We start from the raw sequence: 21130 nt of genomic DNA on the forward strand, positions 1-21130 counted from the left end.
AGAGAGCCATCCATTTCCTCCATTAAGGAGTTGTCACTCAGCCCGCCCAGCTGGAAGACCGTTTTTTGATAGCCAAGCTGGCTGGTGGCAGACAATTCAGATACAAAGGGCACTCTAAAAGGAAGCTAAAACATCATTTGTAGGAAAATTGAAAATGCATGCCTTCCACCACAGCCAATTTTTTAATGACTGTAATATTTTAAGTGATTATTTTTTGCCACTTCAGATTGTTCCTTAGAGAGGAGAAGATTTTTAATTAAAATCTAGGCAACACAAACAGATGAGATATGAGGAGCAGAGGAAAGAGAAATAAGACGAATAAAATTAATTAAAATGGCATTGTTGGCAGAGCCATAAATTAGCCACTGTCTGGCTGGAAATAAAATATGTTGGCATATGAACTTCTGGATGAAAGTAAGATGTGCTGTGGGGTGGCTGGAAGTTGACTGGCTGCTGCCTTAGGGATTGTGTTTCCCAAGCCTTTTGTTAAATGCTATAGCTTTCTATCCACATACTTCCTACATTCTAGTTCAATGGTCTTTAAAGGTACAAACTCCACCTTATGAAAAGAAAAAGAAACCCCCCCGAATTAGGAAGAGAACACTTTTCCTCATGACCCAAAATAAATTTCTATTATTTTCCACACATTCAATTTCTAGGTAATTTAATGCCAGTTGCAAACCTGAAAACTTGGCTGTGAGTACAGTGCAGGTGCAGGAGTGCTACCGTGTGTTTTCTTTAGTCAACACAATAGATTCAACCATGGTGAGTGGATTATAGGGAGCTTGAAGAGTGGTTTTTTTTTTTCCTCATTATTTTCTGGGATCATTAAGCATTCATATTGGAACCACACTGTTCTAGGATTTACAAAGATTCAATTTATGGTATGTTTTGTGACAAGTGTATAATTACTTTGCAATAGTATCAACTCTGAAATGGAAATAGTGGCAGACTTGAATTGGAGTAATGAGAAGAGGAAATGAACACGTGAAATTCCACAGGACAGTTGTTAGCCTTGTCTTTGGCGATCTTGATTTTCAGTGCTTAGGTTTTCGTACTTGTCTTCTCAAATTAATGCCAGATATGCGAGGCACGGTGTGGGAGGCTACAGCATAGCCAGGCATGGAAAAGCCAAGTTTCATAGTAAAATGAAATTGGCTTCAAAGCTCAAAGCCTATGGACGTTATGGAACCTCTGCTTGCTGACCTCTGAAATGGGGATAATTATAAGGAATAGATCAGAGACCACAGGGAATATATTTAAATATTAAGAGTCCATGAATACTACTCTTCCCTTTATTTTTGTTCCATATATTTAATCATTTGCTTAAGAAACCTTCCTACAGAGAACGCTACCAGGTAAGTTATTTTTGTTAGGAGCTGGGACGCCTACAAAGATGTTACGCACAGAAGGAAAACGCGTTGACCTCCTGAATACTTTGTTGACCTAGTAAGCGATTAAAAATGTCAGTCTCAATCCCAAACAAAACACGACAAAAACAGAAGGTACATTAGGCTCTGGGGATTATCTGGATTGTTGTCTTCTGCAGAATTGATCGAAATTAGTTGTTTGTGTGTTACTGCCACTCTTGTTATGGTGACCTGGCTCCTGTCCATATTTCACTGATGCTATTCCGTGTTAATTACTATACAAATAGACCTCACTGGGGGCAGATTGTGAAAAGCACGCTACCACATTTAACCCTTCATCCCCAAAGTGCTCTTATTAGCTTAACAAATTGTATTCTGGCGCGTTCTGTAATATGTACCCACCTCTTGGGGGGAAACACAATAATAAGAGCAGCACAATCCAGAGTGAAGAATACCCCAAGCAGAGGCGATCTGGGTAGACAGCGCGCAATTAGCCAAGCTGGAATCTAGCCAGGAAATCACAGTTCTCACTCAGACTCCAAATGGAAGAGGACACGGGAGCATGGCTGGCCACGAGTCTTCCTGCACTCCGGTTTATCCTCATTAGAAACCCAGCACACACGTCCCACAAGTCCCATGCTAAACAGTGTGCAGCACAGCCATCTGCAAAGCATATTTTTGCCAAGCAAACCCGATCGCTTCCTATTTGTCCTTTTGCCTTGCAAGACAGCACAACCATGAAAGGCGTTCACAGGGTACCGAAAGGGATGGTACCTGGAAGACAAGCGGGTATCCTCTCAGGCAGCCCGGCTCTTAAGAGGGGGGTGGGGGTTGCGGGGGTGGGGGGGGTGGGTGGTGGTGGTGGGGGATGGGAGTGGGTAGGGGGGTGGTTATTCCCAAAAGGCAGGTTTAAATGATTTGGCAGATCTTTGCTTTTCCCTTCCACCATGGTCAAAGACTTTTTCCCCCCTTCATTAGCCTCAACTTGCATTAAGATTTAAACATTTTCAGCCAGTTCATTTACATTAAAACAAAACAAAACAAAACAAAACATGGCCATGACTTTTCTTCTCCACTGATGATTCAGCTGTTTGTGACAGTTAACAGCAGCATTCGAGGGCGATGACAGACGCTGAGTCTGGGATGGAGACCTGCCTTCTGTCCAGTGGGACAACAAATGTGGTAAATTCACTGTGTATAAGAGCAGTAAGAAAATTAATAGACCCTCTTGTTCTGATTTAATCGGTCCCCTTAATGGTCTGTTGGCTTTCCTAATATTAGGCTGTTGTCTTCACTAGGGCCTTTTGTCGTTTGTTGAACTGAAAGAACCATCGTCACCACTGCCTTGTTATCTGAGGCAGATGTGGTAAAGAGGCAAACTGAAAGTCAGGTGGGAGAAAAGATGCAAACAGGACTCTTCCAAAGCTCAGGACTTGGTGACTCCAAATCCTTGGCATAAATTTGCAAATAAATTGCAAAAAAAAATTGCTTCTTGTAAGTTTCTTTCTGAATACACATGTTCAAACCACAGCCCATTCCCAAGGGCCATCACTCTAACAGTACCGGTGTTGATTTACTTCTCAACAGCACTTGACATAAACATGTCCGTGGGGTGATCAGGGGTGATCTAGAATTCTAGGCAATTGGGTAATAAATAGGAGGAGATCAGCAGGTGCGGGTAGAGCTATTAGAATGGGAAGGTTTCTTAAGAATGGGAGGCACATGGCACTACGTCACAGTGACCTGCTCTTAATCTGTAGGTCAGTTCCAGCACTGACAGAAAGCAGTGACTGATGCCTTTGCGAGCGCAGGGAACCAGGCTCGCTGAACAGGTAGAGACACTCTCCCCCTTTTTTGCATGTCTTTACACACACACACACACACACACACACACACACACACACACGCACATGTGCGTGTGCACACACAGGCATGCAAACAGGAGGCAGCAAGTAATCATGGATGATTTATACGTTCAAGAGAAATGTGCCATGCCATGAACGATGTGAGGAAACAGACCAACAAGAGGAAACAGCTGCTAGACTAACACACGTCCATGGCATACTGACTCATTCAGAAAGTCTACTCTATGGGATACTGATAAAAGACGAGGAGAAGAGAAAAAACATTCAGACTCTTATCTCTGATTCTCCTGGGAGTAATCCGCTGACATTTGCAATCCTCCTCTTTGATGGCAAAGTGATGAGAAGCAGGCAGCTGTCGCAGCAGCCCTGGGTTGAGCCTCCAAACTTACAGGAAATACTTTGCTTTGAGCCTAGATGACCTTCTCAAGTTGCAGGATGCATACTTGACAGGATGAACTAGATGTTGCTGATGAGCTTGTTGGGGGCCAATGTTTTCAAATTCCCAGGGCTGATCAACACGATGCAAAGCTGACAACAAGGTCTTCCCTGCCCGTTCCTACAAGCCTCCAGGAAAGGCTACCAGTGCCCCCGCTGCTGTAATTATCATCCATCACAACCACACTTATGCTACTATTATTATTTTCATCCGTTATTGTCGAGGATCCGCGTCGTTTGCATGATACTGCAAGCATCATTCCTGAGTGTAAGAACCTTACCCAGCGTGAGATGCTAAACCTTGATAGTCTCCATCAGAAAGAGCCAAACTATTCAGCTCCTGTTCTCTAATCCTTGATTAAACCCAAATCGCTCACAGCTGGCGCACAGAAGTTGTCTTGAGATTACTCATTCTCCCTCATCAGGTGGGAAGGCAGCGTCCCTGACTCTTACACGTGTTCTGAACACCCACAGCTTCCAAGACAGCGGCGCTGATGTGGTAGCTGTGGCTAGTCTAACAATTACATTGATGAACTAATAGCCACTTTAGAAGAGCATAAACTGACACTAATTCTTTATGCTACTAGAAAAACATACAGAAGTTAAAAATCTCATTCAGTGAAAGAAGGCAAAGTCACTGCTGCCAGCCCATGAAACAGGTGATTTAATAGTGAGCGGGTTTCAGACTCTTTCTGGGCTGACAGGGCCTGCTTGTGCAGAGCGCATGCGTGGGGGTGGGGGTCGGGGTGAGGTGTGTGGGAGTGTGTTGGGGTGTGGGGGTTGCTAAGGTGGTGGTGCTTTGAAGAGCCTTGTGCTTGCACCAGTGTATTTACTGGTATTTAAAGCCTCATGAACTTGGCAGTGAACAAGGTGTGGACTCGGGATTTGTGGGGAAAAAAATAATGATGGTAATTAGGGAGCACAGTAGAGTGTGGTACACCTTTTTCTTTCATGTGGGAAAGTTCTCTACGAAAAGCCTGGAAGATGAGACACAGGTGCGCAATGCTGTGGGCACAAAAGGGTGGAAGAGAAACACAGGTGGCTATGTTGGAAACCTCTTACCATCTACTTCCACTGACCAAAAACTAGAACAGCCGGGCGTGATGGCCTAGGCCTTTAATCCCAGCACTCGGGAGGCAAGGCAGCTGTATCTCTGTGAGTTTGAGGCCAGCCTGGTCTACAAAAGCGAGTCCAGGGCAGCCAAGGATACAGAGAGAACTCGGTCTCAAAAACCAAACCAAACCAACCAAACAAACAAACACTGGGGATGTCGCTCAGCCGTAGAATGCCTGCCTCTTATGCAGGAGACCCTAGGTTTAATCCCCAGCACAATGTGGTGCACACACACACACACACACACACACACACACACACACCACCACCACCACCACCACCACCACCAACAACAACAACAACACCCAACCCACAACAAACATGAGACTAGGTTCCATAGTAAAAGCTGTATTCTTATAGATGCATTTCACATTAATTACTTAAGACCCAAGAATGCCAATGACCTACCAGCCCTGAGGAGATTTAAGCTGCTCATGTCTACCCTGGGGCATGTGACTCCTTAAGCTAATTAAGTACTCTGCCTAGTCTTTTGCCACTTTGCTCTACTTGAGATAAACGACGGTGGTTCAGATAAAGCTGTAAATATTTTCAGACAAATTGAACCATCTGGAGAACATGAGAGAAATATATACTGTGAGTGACAATGACTCGTTTTTCTCTTTCTTTGGTGACTGATTACCCTTAAACATCATTTTTGAGATCAACAGCTGAGCATTTTATTCAGAACTGTGAATATAGTCTTGCTTTATTAACATAAGCATTTGAGAAGCTTTTGTATACACACATACACAACACACACACACACACACACACACACACACACACACTTTTTTCTTCTCTTAATCATGATTAGGCTTACTCTTTGACTTAGTTTAAATTATCTACCTAGGAAACATTTGGTAATCATAAAAACACAAGACAAAGTATGTTGAGCAAACATATATAATCCTTACAATTAAAGTCCAAAATAAAGCAACATTTAAAATGCTGCAATGTTTTCCAAGTATTTGTATTGTATTCAGTTTTCATCTTAGAGGAACACTAAGGGCATATTAATATTTGACAAATATATTTCATATATTTTAAAAAACAACTTCTATTTTAGAATGCTGAATCATCTAGTCGAAGAAAAGGTTTTCATTTTGAGATATTTCAAACAAAAATCAAGACTGACTATATAAATGAGTTAAAAGGACAAATTCTTAGATTTAGCTATGACATTTCTTTCAAGTTTTCAAAAGAAACATCAGAGAAAAATTTCAATCTGTCAGGTGGCTTAAAAACAAAGAAATAAATCATTACCACAGTGGCTTTTTTTTTTTTCTCTTAGTAGACCAAGGTCCCTTGGCAATTCTCAGCTGTGTGGTTAGTAAGCTTATGAGTGGGACAAAATACCAAAAAGGAAAAAAAAAAGCATTCTCTACCCAAAGTTTTAATTTAATTACATTTTGTACTGAAGCAAAAACAGACTTCATGCATTTTTATCAGGGGTGGAACCAAAGCACATGCATTAAGGAACCAAGTAGCTAATTAGATTAATATAATAGCTTGTAATACAAGGCAGACATGCACATCCATTTAATGAAGGGTACGGGGGTCAGATGGTGACTCAGCATGCTGGGGAGCGGTTCAGTACCTGCTTGTTAACATAAAGACAGCAGAGACCCCTCTTTCAACCCAGTGCAAGAAGACATCACACAGAGCACCCGGACAGAAGTTCTCTGTGCACAGGGGAATGTGTGGACTCCTAAGGGGGCGCCACTTTGGACGGTGTCAGGAAGGTTTCTGTAAGAGGCCTAGTGGGATGCTTTTCTGAGCTGAGCAGAGGGGTTGCTTGCTTCTAAGACCAGTCTACAGGTGTGATCTCATCACCCTGAGCTGAAATGACTACACGTTCTGACTGCTTGAGGAAGCAGAGTGTCAGTGATGTGATTATATTAAATCATCTGCAGTCCCTTTTTCTTGTTCAGTACTGACATAAACGGGGGTGAACAAGCTGCACCCTGTGGCACGGGTCTCTCTAATCCCAAATACCAGAGAGCCAGTGGGGGCAGAAGGCAGAGGGCAGAGGCAGAGGCAGAAGCACCATAAGTGTGAGACCTATATGAACTAGATGGTGAATTCAAGGCCAAACTGGTCAACTTGGTGCAGCTTTGTACCCCTACCCCAAATAGTAAAAAGAGAGTTGGGGGGTGTAACTTCATGATAGAATACTTGCCAAGCATGCAAAAAGTCCTGGGTTAATTCCATATATTATATACACAAAAAAGGGGAACTACTTTAAGCCTTTATAATCTCTTTGTTACCCTTTTAATGATCTCCTGACTAACACAGGGTTGTTTTGTATCAGTAATAGCTAAAAAAAAAATTTTTTTAAAAAAAATCTGTACGCTGAATTTGCAATTTATTTGTACATATTATAGACATGCAGGGATCCAGTTGAAGGCCTAATGGCATTTTCCGCATTGGTTCTTTATCACATAAGTCTCTCCTCAGGCAAGCTCATGATTGCTATCCCCATTCACCGGGCGACAATTGCCACATTTGCATCTTTGTAACTTCTGATCCGTGCCTCTGATTTCCTGCTGACTACTTGCTGCTTGGCCCTGCCAACATCAAGAGCTATGTGTCCAGACCAGAGTCACCGGTACCCAGTCCTGTTAGCCTGTTCCTCCTCCCGCGCTTCTTGTTTCAGCAAATAGCACCCTTGTCAATGGAGCTGCCCAAGCCTGGTCCTTGGCATCTATCACTCCCCCCTCTTCTTCATCACTTCCCAATCTCCTCCATCTCCTGGTTACAAACCCTGAACTCTGTCCACCTCTCCATCCTCTTTCTCCTAGTCCTGCCTGACAATATCTGTAATCTGTAGTCAGCTACTTGGTCTTACCATACACTCCTTTCATTCAGTGTTGTCTCTTAGAAGAGCAATTTCGAGGACCGATGTGATCGGCTCTGATTTAATGTACTTCAGGAGATATGATCTTCAGGAAGAGTTCCAATACCACAGCAGCTAGCAGTTCTCCACCGTCTTCCCACGTGGCATACACAAGACTTACTTACCACAAGCCACAGAATACATTGGAGAACTGTTTTTGAACCCATTTAATGGTTTTTTCCTTTATGCATTCATTCACCATCTAGACCAGTGTTTTTCAACCTTCCTAATTCTGTGACCCTTCAATACAGTTCCTCATGTTGTGGTGACCCCTAGCCATAAAATTATTTCACTGCCACCTCATAACTGTAATTTTGTCACTGTTAGGAATAATAATGTACAGATGTAGACTACTTATCTTAGTTTAGGGCTTTTGTCTTATGACACCGTAGCCTGGAAGTTAAACAGGAACACCTATTTCTAACAGTTTTGGAAGTCAGAGTCCAAGATCAAAGCAATGGAAGACAGTACGGGTCCACACATCCTTAGTCCTCCTCTGTGCTCACATGCTGAGGGCCAGCGAGTGCTCCTTCAGAAGGGCACTAATCCCCATTCACAGGGGCACCATCCTCATGACTGGATGACCTCACGTATGACGGGGCTTACAACACACGAGTGTGGGGTGGTAGACACAGACATTCAGTTCCAACCTCTAGGTATGAGATCCCCAATTCTTGGAATGCTGTTCCTCCTCCTCCTCCTTGGCCACTTTCCAAGCATCCTTCCAAGTATCTGCTTGCACTCCTTCTTCTCTGGATAACCTTCCTAAGCCCCCAAGCCTGGCTAGGATGTTCTCTCAAAAGTCTAAATCTTTCTCAGAAAACAACACCTAGGCTGTCCTGCATTTGCACACCTGCGTGCCTATCTCCCTTTACTAAACTGATAGGCACAAAAAGGGAAGAAATGCATTTGCCTTTTGATGATTATGTTCTCGGGGTTTGGCCCAGTCTGAGTGCTCAAACAATTGTCAAATGAATAAATATTTTTTAAAAAGTGATATCACACCCTTAAACAGTAAGATATGATATATGAATGTTACTCCAAAGCGCTGCCTTGGAAAAAAGTTGTCTTGAAATAACTGGTCCAATGAGCTTTGGGGTTTCTAAAGGGAGGAAGAATGAAAGCGCTCAAACCTTAACCGTTGCTCCAGGGAAGAAGAGCCAGTTGCCGGTGTCCACTGGGTCGAGACTGTCTTCCAGAATGACTTGTCTGTGGGCCGCATTGATGACCAGGATGTTGTCCAAGGCCCAGCAGGCTTCGTAGACCTCACCTACTCGCAGGCTGTCCTGCTTCCACTGGAACTGCACGTTCTCGCCCTTGGCTTCCTCGGGAAGGTAGAGGATGTGGATGACCGTGCTGACATTGGAAGGAGCTCTGGAACAGCCAATGAGAAGGGGAGGTCACACCCACGGGTAAGATCATCACCCCGCTGTGAACACATCGTGTCCATCACAGATTCAAGACAAGCGCGTGGTCCAACCGTCAGTGCCGGCCGCTTGTTACAGTTCTCCTATTAAAGCAGGTACTAAATGCATTCAAGTAAGACAGGAAGTGCACACTGGAAGGGAAAGCCGTGCGAGGTGCTATGACAACCATACAAAAAGAGTTAAGTTGTATCTAGAACAGGTCTGGCACATGGTAGATGCTCCCTTTAAAATAATCCATTGGACAAGAAAAAAATTGAAATTAGTTAATGTTGATTCTTACCTTGAAATTATGCATCATCGTATTGAGGTCATTTTATATGAGATGTTTAAGATAAGCATATATATGTACTTATATGGGATATACCTAAGTATATATATACATATATATAACAGATAGTCTTCATATAATAGGTATTTTTATAGTCATCAGATACGTTTTTTACATCTGATAGCTGAATGAAATGTGAGATTTGCCACGGAATTAGATGTATTCGCTTATAATTATTTACAATTATATACAGATCAATCTTTTAAAAGTGATATAGTTTAATAAGCTTTTTATATTATATATTAGAATCTGGTTCTTTTTGCTATATAATAAACATTTTATTAGTCTTTTTATTCTACCAAAGTGGAAATCTGCTGTTGTAAAAATGATCGTTTTAGCTGAGATTAAAAATGGTACTAAAATGCAAACTAGTGGTAGGCCGGGCTTGCTATAAATCAGTTTTGAAAGGGCTGGAGAAAAAGACATATTTTTCACTCAGCAGTGAAGCACATATATATCTTCAGAATTGTCAGCGGGTTATGGATGGTGGATCTCACCTTTGGGGGCAATCAATTCCCTTCTCTTTTACAATATTTTATGGTGAGTATTTTTTTTTAAGCTTCAGAAAGAATTTAAATTGATGAAGAGAATAAACTTTGGTTTCAGACAGTGGTTGGAAAACCTTTCATGCTGCTCACAATGGTGAGGGGAATCTGCATTCATGACAATGGTGGCTTGGTACACAGCCTAAAATTGAAAGTGCCATTTCATAAAAAATAATGTAATCTACTAAGATGAGTGTGATCTTCATATGGACAATCAAATGTGTGGTTTCATAACTTATCACTTCAAAAGCACAGCAAGAAAGACACATAATTTACTTAGGCTATGATATCATCCAGTAGAAGGAAAGCTGTAGAGATACAGGTGAAATTTCTATATGTATGTTGGTTTGATTACATCCATTTAGACGCCTAAGTAGCCAATATGAGTGCATTTTCAGAACTCCACGAAATCAGAAAGAACAGCAAACGTTGTCATTAAGTTGACATAGCATGTTAGAGCTTGGCGTGTGACAACCACCAGTAAATGAAATTTCATCCAGGCATGGGGGAATGATTTATTAAAATCCTGACTTAGAATTACCTTTCTCAGCTTTGTTAGACTAAAGTTTATATATGTGGGGTTTATTTTTTAATATAGTTCTAGATGCCTTGGTACAACAAATTGGTTAGTATTAAAGATATCAACCTAATATTTCTTTGGCCTCCCTAAGCAGACCACTGTCCTTTTAACATAAAGAACAGAGCTGATGGAAAATGTTCTACTTAATAAATGTTCCAATTTAAGAACTAACCCAGTCAACACAATCACTTTAATAGAAGTGCGGGGCTATTGCCCTCAGCTCAGCAGACAGTGTGTCAGGCCCAAGTGTGAGGCACTGTTTTCCTGTGCATCTGATTCCTGTAGTTAATCTTCCACTTTGAATTCTAGTTCATGGTTTAAACTCTGCAGCAGGGAGAAATATGATTTGGGATTTTCTAAGTTCATCGAATCTTTCCAACATTAGAGAGCTCCTCCAACCTGGAGCATCCCGCTCCGTTTTCTTGTTGGAGAACTCTTGAAGTAAGGAAAACACAAGGTTTAAAGATGGGCCTGAGGGACAGTAGAAGTTAGGTGACAGAATTACAGATGAGACGCCAAGGCCTAGCAGCTGGGAACGCATACCACCGTGGGCAGGACTGGATACCGGCAGGCAGTTCCTGGTCATACTCTCAGCTCTGTATGCCAGGCTGAAGTCAGCTCACCTCCTGCCTGCCACATTTGGTGATGTTATGTGGCAAAGGATGCTCTCTCAAAAGTTATGATCCAAAATGTGATGTATCCCAAAACAGTTCGGTATAAAAGTATTGACATTAGGAATTTATGAATAGGAAAATTACATTTCTAGCAACGTCTCCCTCAGGCAGGACAGGCCATAATAGATATACCCAGGACTTGAGTAATGAACAACTGAAGTATTTTAACCACGAAGAGAAAGGCAGGGTAAAGGCAAACAGAGGCACAGAAGTCTACTCACAACAGATCTGAAGTGAATATTTTAAATGGTAACGAACCTAATTTTCTCCAACTGAACCCAATTGGCAGTATTGTTCTTGGCGTAGGACACAGTGATGTTGGGATCGGAATAACTAAACCGACATGATCCTGACCCTATAAACAAGAATAACAACAAATATGAAGGTTAAAAAACAACTCAATTATAGATAATCCTTTCCTATAAGTATTTTCAACATTATAAAACTATTTGAATGTTTATTCAATTACTCCAACTCCTGTGTTCTGTTATCATAAATATGATTTAACTTAGAAGCCAGAAAAAAAGTAACAAAGATAAATTTCAGATTTCTTTAGAGACATGTGTACTACTTAAATTAGATTAAAATAAACAGTTCTGTAGAAAAAATTATCTTAATTTACAGAATGAGTAATAATGCTGTTATTGCTCCTGAAGGTTAGTATCAATTTATAACAATTACTTTAAATGGTGTATGAGTCACTGAATTTACTGAGTCATCATTCCCTTTGGAAGTGTGCTATCTACATGATGCAACAGTATAGAAGAAAACAAAATATTGTAAAAACTTCCTAGTTCTAAATGCATACTGACTACTGGAGATGAGACAGAGATTACTTTATCACAGCCCAACAGTTGATCTTTAAGAGAGAGACATCATATCCCACTGTGAATATTTGGTGACTACTTCTCATTATTATTTTCAATATTGGAATATGAATACCAAAGGAAAATTTAAAAGTGATGAAGAAGTTGAGTCTCAGTTTTCGATGAGTTCATGTAATGAAGAGTGCTTTGAGTGTAATTTCAAAAAGATCTCAGAAAACCCACAGCAGCCATGAAGCATTTGCTACAAGTTTACTGTAACTAATACATCAGGATTTTTTATATTGCCATAAAAACAAATGAACCAAAAGGAAAAGAAACAGTGCAATTTGTGTTTAACTTTCACCCATCTGCTAGAAGAGCCTCCGTTTCAGCAAATAGCATCTGTTGATGGTTTTACATTTGTAGTCATCAGGGGTGCCAAGCTTTCGTCAGACTAATTTATTTCATTTCAGTGGTGTTCAGTACAAAACCGGTTAGTTTGCAATTGCTAAAAGGCCAGACAGCAGTTTTCTTAGATTTATCCTCACAGCTGAAATGTGGGTGAAAAAGGATGAACGAAAGGGGTATCCAACAGAAAGCCACTAGCTACCCTGTTCTTCATGGAAACACACCTTATATCACTGTAATTGTCACTAAATTCTACGTTTCAGAACATATGATTAAAATAAATCTCTCAGGACTGGAGAGATGGTTCAGTGGTTAGGAGCACTGACTGCTAGGAGGTCCTGGGTTCAATTCCCAGCAACCACATGGTGGCTCACAGCCATCTATAATGTGATCTGATGCCCTCTTCTGGCATGCAGGTGCACATGCAGGCAGAGCACCGTACACATAACAATAAATAAACAAATCTTTTAAAAAATAAAATAAATATTTCACTATGAGGCTGGAAATGGGAGCTGGCAGGATTTACAGGTGAAACTTTAACCCAAACAAGAGTGAGGTCTGGTAGAGGATGGTGTTTCAGGGGAGTTCAGGCTATCCTGAAGACTAGGTGCTACTGGCATGCTTCTTTTGTGTTTTGCATGCCCAAGGGCTTCAAAGTCAATGAATAAGGTGAGTCCTTGAGAAGGACAAAATCACAACCAAAGAGTTACATACAGAATGCAAAATCTTGCACATCATTTACAAAGCAAGCCTAGAAAGAGTGCTGACATGTATCGAATAGACAGATACCCAAGATAACATTTATGGTTTCCATCAGTGTCCTGATGTGGCCATTTCAGTGTTACCAGATTAAACTTATGGCATGCCTATGAAACACGTGTCTCTTGACTCACTCACTTTTGCTCAGCCACTGCATCATAAAATTCTCTAAAATGAGTTCTTTAATGCATCTCCTTCTCGACACGGTCAAGGGGTCCTCATTAGCTCTCACTGGTGTCTGTAACTGATTAGCTCATCACCTCACCTACAGCCTCCCCTCTCTCCTCACCTGTGTTTGTGTTCTTTCTGTGAGACTTACTAATCTCTCAGTCCATTCAGCACATATTCACCAGCATAAAGAGATCAAATTGCTACTCTCAAGAGAAGAATGGAACCAGGGTGACCATAAGGGGTTCCAACAGAGGGAGGGACACCTGGGAGACCATGGCTTGGGTTCAGGGTCCAAGTGGCCTGCCAAGGGAACTGAGATGGAGACTGCCAGCTGGTGGGAGCACCTTCTGGAGAGGAGTTCATCTCTGGAGATCTACCTTACTTGGAGGCTGTTCCTCAGTCATCCTTCCAAATGGTACCAGTCCAGTGACGGTATCGTGCCCCATATGTAGTCAGACTGAAGCTGCTACCTGCATAAAACCACTCTGCACACAAACTTCTTTGAGGCTGAAATGCCCCTGGTCATGTAGAGTTCAGTCAGTAGTGTGAGATCTGTTCTTTCCCAGACTCAACATGGTTGCTTGACCCTTGGGAAGGAGAGGGGAGGACTCGCTCGCTCTTCATTACATGCTTGCATACCCTGGTGCTTAATGGTACTTCCAACTTTCAGGCCAGGTGTGATACACAGAGAGATCTTTTGTGTAGAGTAGGGTACCTGCAACAGGTACCCCTTTATTTCCTCTCACATCAAAGATATCTAATTGACAAGTCTGGAGGGTAAGGCCAGACATTAAAGACAATGGTAAATATCACCCTTATTTGCAGATGCATTTCTCCAAAGCCAGACCACTTTTGATGCAACCACTCATTCTAAAATAGCAACATCGTAGGAACTTAAAGATTTGGCAATGAAATGAAGACCCCTGAAAACCATGGGGACATGGTCTAAGAGACAATGCTGGACTTAAAATGGGTCTAAAGTTCAAAGGTCAGGCATTATAGACATATAATCCCCAGTATTCAGAAAGCAGAGGCAGGTAGGTCTCTTTGAGTTGGAAGCCAACCCATTCCATATCAAGAGTCCAGGAGAGCCAGGGCCAGAGCCACACACTGAGGCCCTGTCTCAGAAACAACAACGAAAAACCAAAAATGTCAAGCATTTTCGTTGTTTTTCTGCCAGCCCATTGTAAAAAGTCTGTTATGTTTACTTTGACTCACACAGATATAAAGTGATACACTTTAGTGTTGGTAAACAAAATCAGTGAACCTCGCAGAACCCAAGAAATGTGGCCACCACATGGTGCTGCAGAAAGATCATCACCATGCCCAGTGTTTGAGGGAGGGCCAACTATTTTATGTAAAGGGACTTTATTAGTCATCTGTCTAGTTGTCTCAGTTGTCAGCTCCTAATTATAAATTGATAAGATGCTAAATGATAAAGATAAACAGACACCAACTGTTGTTTACAGCATTACTGATCGCTCCCAACTGTAGTGTCTGATGACAGGTATTTTTACCAATACTGATTCAGGACACATCTGCACTGCAGTATAATAGAAGTCATCTCTTCTTTTGTGCTAAAGGAGCTGATACCACACACTTTCTAGTAAGAAGGAACCCTTTACTCCTCACTGAGATGTCCTGAGCTGGGCCACTGAATTGTGTCTTTGAACTTGTGCTAGTTAAAAACCCTGCTAATCATGATCAAATCAAGTACGAGAACACTGGGTTGCTTTTACAACTTCACCCACACACAAACATGTGGATGACAATGTTCCCCATCTACAAGTCTACATAGTCTACACTGCCTTCTATAGCCACATTTTCTGCCTTTCTCTTGCTATCATGAGCTATTTATTCTAGCTGAGACTGTACCCCTCTCCTGATGTCTCTCTTTACCTTGCTTTCCATCCCCACCCTCAGGTTCTGGTGAGTACCATTTACTTCCCTAATAGACCCAAATGTGTTTTAATCCATTCTAGTCTCTATATTTACTCCCTTGGGGTCCATTACATAATCTCAGGCATTTATTAAAATTTATCCTATAATGACCCAGTGTTACACCTAGTACTCTTTGTCAAGTGGACAGGCAAGCTCTAGAGTCACCTAGAGGACAGACCTCTGGGCGCATCTGTGAGGGAATGTCTAGACTGGGTTAAGTGAAATGGGAGGATATACACTAAATGTGGGTGACACCATTCCATGGGCTGAGAATACTGACTGAATAAAGAGGAGAAAGTAAGCAAGCTGACTGAGGGTGAGGAGCACCAGCACTTGTCTCTGCCTCCTGACTGAGGGTAAGGAGCACCAGAATGTGTCTCTCTCTGCTTCCTGACTGAGGATGAGGAGCAGCAGGACGTGTCTCTGCTTCCTGACTAAGGGTGAGGAGCACCAGCACGTGTTTCTCTCTGGCTGACTGAGGGTGAGGAGCACCAGCACGTGTCTCTGCTTCCTGACTAAGGGTGAGGAGCACCAGCACGTGTCTCTGCTTCCTGAGTGAGGGTAAGGAGCACCAGCACGTGTCTCTCTCTGGCTGACTGAGGGTGAGGAGCACCAGCACGTGTCTCTGCTTCCTGACTAAGGGTGAGGAGCACCAGCACGTGTCTCTCTTTGGCTGACTGAGGGTGAGGAGCACCAGCACGTGTCTCTGCTTCCTGAGTGAGGGTAAGGAGCACCAGCACGTGTCTCTCTCTGGCTGACTGAGGGTGAGGAGCACCAGCACGTGTCTCTGCTTCCTGACTAAGGGTGAGGAGCACCAGCACGTGTCTCTCTTTGGCTGACTGAGGGTGAGGAGCACCAGCACGTGTCTCTGCTTCCTGAGTGAGGGTAAGGAGCACCAGCACGTGTCTCTCTCTGGCTGACTGAGGGTGAGGAGCACCAGCACGTGTCTCTGCTTCCTGACTGAGGGTGAGGAGCACCAGCACGTGTCTCTGCTTCCTGAGGATGCCCTGCAGCCAGCTGCCTCAAGCTGCTGCCACCATGCTCTCCCTGATGCGATGGGCCGTGCTTCAGATTATAAGACAAAATAAACCTCTCCCTAGCTGGATTTTTCTCAAGTATTATTTTCACAGCAATGAGAAAAGCAATGATATATCTAGGTTTGTATCTCCCAAGCGGTTCCTACTTAGAGATCCAGCGGCTACTAGCCATCACCTTTAGACACCCAATATTAGCAAATCAAAATCAGAAACATTTGTTTCCAACTTCGTAGAGTGAAACTCTCTCTCTGATAAACCTTGTACAAGTCCCTCTGTGGAGGGGTTAGGAGGCTGCTAAGCTTCTAATTCGAACTTTCACATCTCTCAACTGTGTGAACTCAGGCAAGAAACTTGCTGTTACTTGGCCCTGGTTTCCGTTACTGAAAAAAAAAAACCCAGGAAAAATAACGGCAGCCCCCTTCCCAACTGCTGTGAAGGTTGAGCAGGAACCCATGAGCATCCAGAAGCAGTTCCCAGCCTGCGCTATTTGACCTCTTAACCTATTAGTCAATATTTTACAGCTCCACTTCAAAAATTCATTTATACTACAAAAAAAAAAAAAAAAAAAGAAAGAAAGAAAGAAAGAAAGAAAGAAAGAAATGGCTGATCAGAGCTGTCTCTGAGATAAAAGTTTAATTACTTCTTAACAAAGACTCACAGTAATTTCCCCCTACAGTTTCTGTCTCTGGCATGTACAGTCCTCTGCTGTTGGGTGAATTACTCTAACAGGGCCCTTTGGTTCCTTGCTTATTATTTTGTTAGGCCAATAGACCTTTGCTTTGTGATGAGTGTGCTGCTTACAAGGAATATATTTTGACTGTAACAAGTTATTTTGAAATGATGGCAATTTAACAGGGTCATAAAGATAACTGAAATGGGTTAAGGCAAGAGCTTGGTGGTAGAGTGTTTGCCTAGTACCCATGAGGCCCTGGGTTCTATCTCCAGTACTGACAAAAACAACCACAAAAGAACAGAAACAACAAAGTAAGAGAAAATGCTAGCTAGGGTATAGATTGAGGCCATGTGTCTTTTTCTAGATCAAGTTGATCTAGAGGCTCCATCTGCAGGTAGGCCTGCACCAACTGAGGGGTACACTGAAGCTAATATCAGAGCTGGAGATGAGGAAGCTGAAACACAGAGGTTGTCCCATACAAGTTGGCACTGGGACATTTCTAGATCCCTGTCAGTGAGGACTGTCATGGCTGCAGCTTGCTTCCTAGTGTTGGAAACAGTTCTTTGGCTTGTTCCAAACTGGGCTGTACCTTCATCCCAAGGGTCTGCACGACTCAGGGAAGGGTGGGTGTGCCCAGGCAAACTCCATGGCTAGAAATGGTATAAGGGCGTGGCATGTTCCACTGAAATCCAGGACTCTGCCCAATGCCACGCCTTTTAAGGCTCTGTCTGTGAGGTCTTGTGTGAGCCTGGAACCTTTAGGTCTGGTCCTAGACCAGTGGGTGGAGTCTTGCTTCCCCATTCACCAGGCTACCTGAGATCAGAGAGGGGTGGTGGGACACTCACCACTTCATCTGTGAGTTTCCCACTTAGTCCAACCACCTAGCATAAGATGGCAGATACAAATTTTGGCCAGCTTCAGCAAGGTGAACCTAGTACCTGGCTTCACCCTAAGGCCTGGACTTCATTGAGGCCAGCCTGATCTACAAAGTGAATCCAGGACAGCCAAGGCTACACAGAGAAACCCTGTCTCAAAATTTTTTTTGCTGTTTTCATTCTCACTGCTCCCTTATCCTGCCCCTTATGGCAGCCAGTGGTGATGGCAGCCATGGTTACATCGGAAATTTAGGTAAGGAAAAGGTGCTTTGAAGATACATATATTGTGGGTTGCTTTGCCATATTTCTATAGTTTTCATCTATTTAAGAATATAGTTATTCCCAGTATGAAAAGAGCTACCAGGAACTCCCACAGCCCACTGTGCTGACGCACACAGCACCATGACTCAAAGATAATGATGACACATTGGTTAATGAATGACGTCAGTTCAAATATTAGCTTAAGATTAGTCATTGCACAAAGTTTAAAATGTCGTGAAATCTAAAAGAGATGTTTTCCTGTCTAATAATCACCCCCAAAACTAAGTGACATTATTAATGAGGAGTAGGGAGGGTAAACTATTAAGCATCAAAAGACAGAATTACCTCTGTGCTCTTGATAGAAAAGATTACACAATTGTTTGCTCTATGATGAAATATCTTAAGAGCATGCCGCCAGTGCATAAGATCAGCATTATAGGGGCACCAAAAAAACCAGTCAAGAGGTTTGTTTCTTGATTCTGCAATCTGCAGAACTGTCAGTTGCTAAAAATCTGACACTGACTGTAATTTTTCATTCTAAATAATTAATCATACTTGTACCTAATTTTAATTCTATGGCCTTACTTTTTTTTTCCTTAGACAAACTTGTCTCAGTGTGGAGTGCTGGCTGTCCTGGAACTTTCGATAGACCAGGCTGGCCTCAAACCTGCTGAGGTCCACCTGCTTCTGCCTCCAAAATGCTGGGATTAAAGGTGTGTGCCACAATGCCCGGTTGCATAGATACTTCAAAGCCGCAAGCTGTACACGACAATTGCATATAATTCTCTTTGCCAATTTAAAATAAACAGGCATACAAAAGTATTTTGAAGAATGAGGAAGAACTTAGAATTTCTAAAATTCTTTTCTCTATTACTGAATTGAAATATTCTGACGAGGAAGCGCATTGGGTGGGGATTAAAGATGTTACTTTCAAGCAGATGTGTGCTTACTTAAGAAACATTCAGTTCTGGAGTTGAACCTGAATAAAATCTCATGAGCCCCAGATGCTCAATACAAGCTGGAAAGGGACAGCAGTTCCTAAGACCTGCTCCCTGGAGGGTGTCAGTGCTATACTGACCGCCAGGGACTTCACAGACCTGTTATAGAGTTGCTATTTGCAGGGCTACATTACCACATGAAAAAAATAGCAACTGTAAGTGAGAGTCAAATGCGGCCCACCTGAAGCACAGCACAGACGTGCTGCTGTGCAGTCGCTCACCCACCACCCTGCACATACATGGAGCAGCCTGCTGTGCAGTCGCTCACCCACCATCCAGCACATACATGGAGAAGCCTGCTGTGCAGTCGCTCACCCACCACCCTGCACATACATGGAGAAGCCTGCTGTGCAATCGCTCGCCCACCACCCTGCACATACATGGAGCAGCCTGCTGTGCAGTCGTTCACCCACCACCCTGCACATACATGGAGCAGCCTGCTGTGCAGTCGTTCACCCACCACCCTGCACATACATGGAGAAGCCTGCTGTGCAGTTGCTCACCCACCACCCTGCACATACATGGAGAAGCCTGCTGTGCAGTCGCTCGCCCACCATCCAGCACATACATGGAGCAGCCTGCAAAGCTCCTGGAAGCAGGAGCTTTTCAAAACTCATAACAAATGTTCATTTCTTTCTATCAGTCTTGGTAGCTGACATAAAATTAAGAACTTTATAGCTTTTAGCATAACGTCAAGGTCACATAATGACAAAAATATTAGTGACCTCTAATGGACACTGACGAGGCATTCCTTCCTCGGGAAGATAGCAATATGAGTTCTTAATTCCTCAAGGCTTAGTGGATAATAGACTTGAGGCTATTTGCTTATTAAGTTTACAGATTTCAGAAGGGAATTGTGGTGCATATACCATATAATATGCCACACCCCAAGCAAAGCTGTGGCAATACTTTCTAACCAAATACATTAGTATTTCTGCAGTGAACTGTGTGCATGTTCAACTAAGTGGTAGAGATGAAGGTTATAAATAGTCCAGTCTTGCTGGCAAGTGAATGCCTGGTTTGCAACCACATATATTAAAAACAAACCTGGCTTGTTTTTCTCCTGTAGTTTTCTTTTTTTGTATGTAATATGAAATTGTAGTTTGGGGATTGAGTTTGTCTCTCTAGCAGCTCCCTCTATTTCTTTTCCCTTTTATAGTAAGAGGATAAATCAATTGGCATTTCATCTCTCAAGGCCTGGGTAGCTTTTTTTTTTTTTAAACATAGTTATGCCCTTTCCCACTAATCCCAGGACTTGCTAAAGTAAATCAGAGCAGAACACAGTGGAAGGAGCTATTGTCCTCTTGGGGATTGGTAGTGGTTTTAGAGAGCAGCCTCGCCAGCCTCTGACCGCCAAAGTTCTGCCTTAAAAACAATCTGCCTTTTAAAATGCAGCACAGAGCCACAGAACTAGGCGAGGACCGATCTCATGGAATTGATAGATGGGGAAGCTCACTGGCAGAAATCATGCCTCTAGATAACATAGTGGGGCCATAAATACTGCGGGCTCGAGGAGTGTCTGGACAGGGCCCTTTGGAGGACTCCCATGGCACAACTGCTACTGCTGTCATCACTCAAACCTCACCCTCAGAGATGAGCTGTCTCTAGGCACTGCATGTAAATAACAGCATTTGATATAAAAACATCACAAAGTTATGGAGTGCAATCTGGCTGCTTAGGGCTCCTTGCTATGATTGAAGCAAGCCTTAGCAGGATCAACATGCCCCTTCATCTTTCAAGATGGGCAAATGGAGGACAGGACCATTAACTCGAGATTGCAGAGAAAGAGATGAACGGGGCAACTTTGAGGAAAGCTTTTAAACGGCTAGCCAGTGTCACTCCCACGAGTTTACCCATGACTCTCAGCTCCAGCAATCAAAGAAGAGACTCACCTCACTCTACGCTGAAATGGGAAAATGTGATAGGTGACATGAATCTATTGGAATAATGATTACAGTGGTAATTATA

At 42.8% G+C, this 21130-nt stretch overlaps 1 protein-coding gene across 2 annotated transcripts in view; it reads right to left on the reverse strand.

Moving 5' to 3' along the window:
* RELN (reelin) overlaps positions 1-21130 on the reverse strand; it is a 443910-nt gene that overhangs the window by 193851 nt on the left and 228929 nt on the right. For both annotated transcript variants that reach the window (XM_084787306.1, XM_084787305.1), the window contains exons 9-10: positions 11492-11588; positions 8813-9053 (exon numbers count right to left, since the gene is read on the reverse strand). In XM_084787306.1, the coding sequence (XP_084643432.1) occupies positions 8813-9053; positions 11492-11588 (338 nt within the window). The remainder of the gene's footprint in view (positions 1-8812; positions 9054-11491; positions 11589-21130) is intronic.

This window comes from Acomys minous, assembly GCF_964271855.1.
Source record: "Acomys minous genome assembly, chromosome: 6".
Taxonomy (NCBI): Eukaryota; Metazoa; Chordata; class Mammalia; order Rodentia; family Muridae; genus Acomys; species Acomys minous.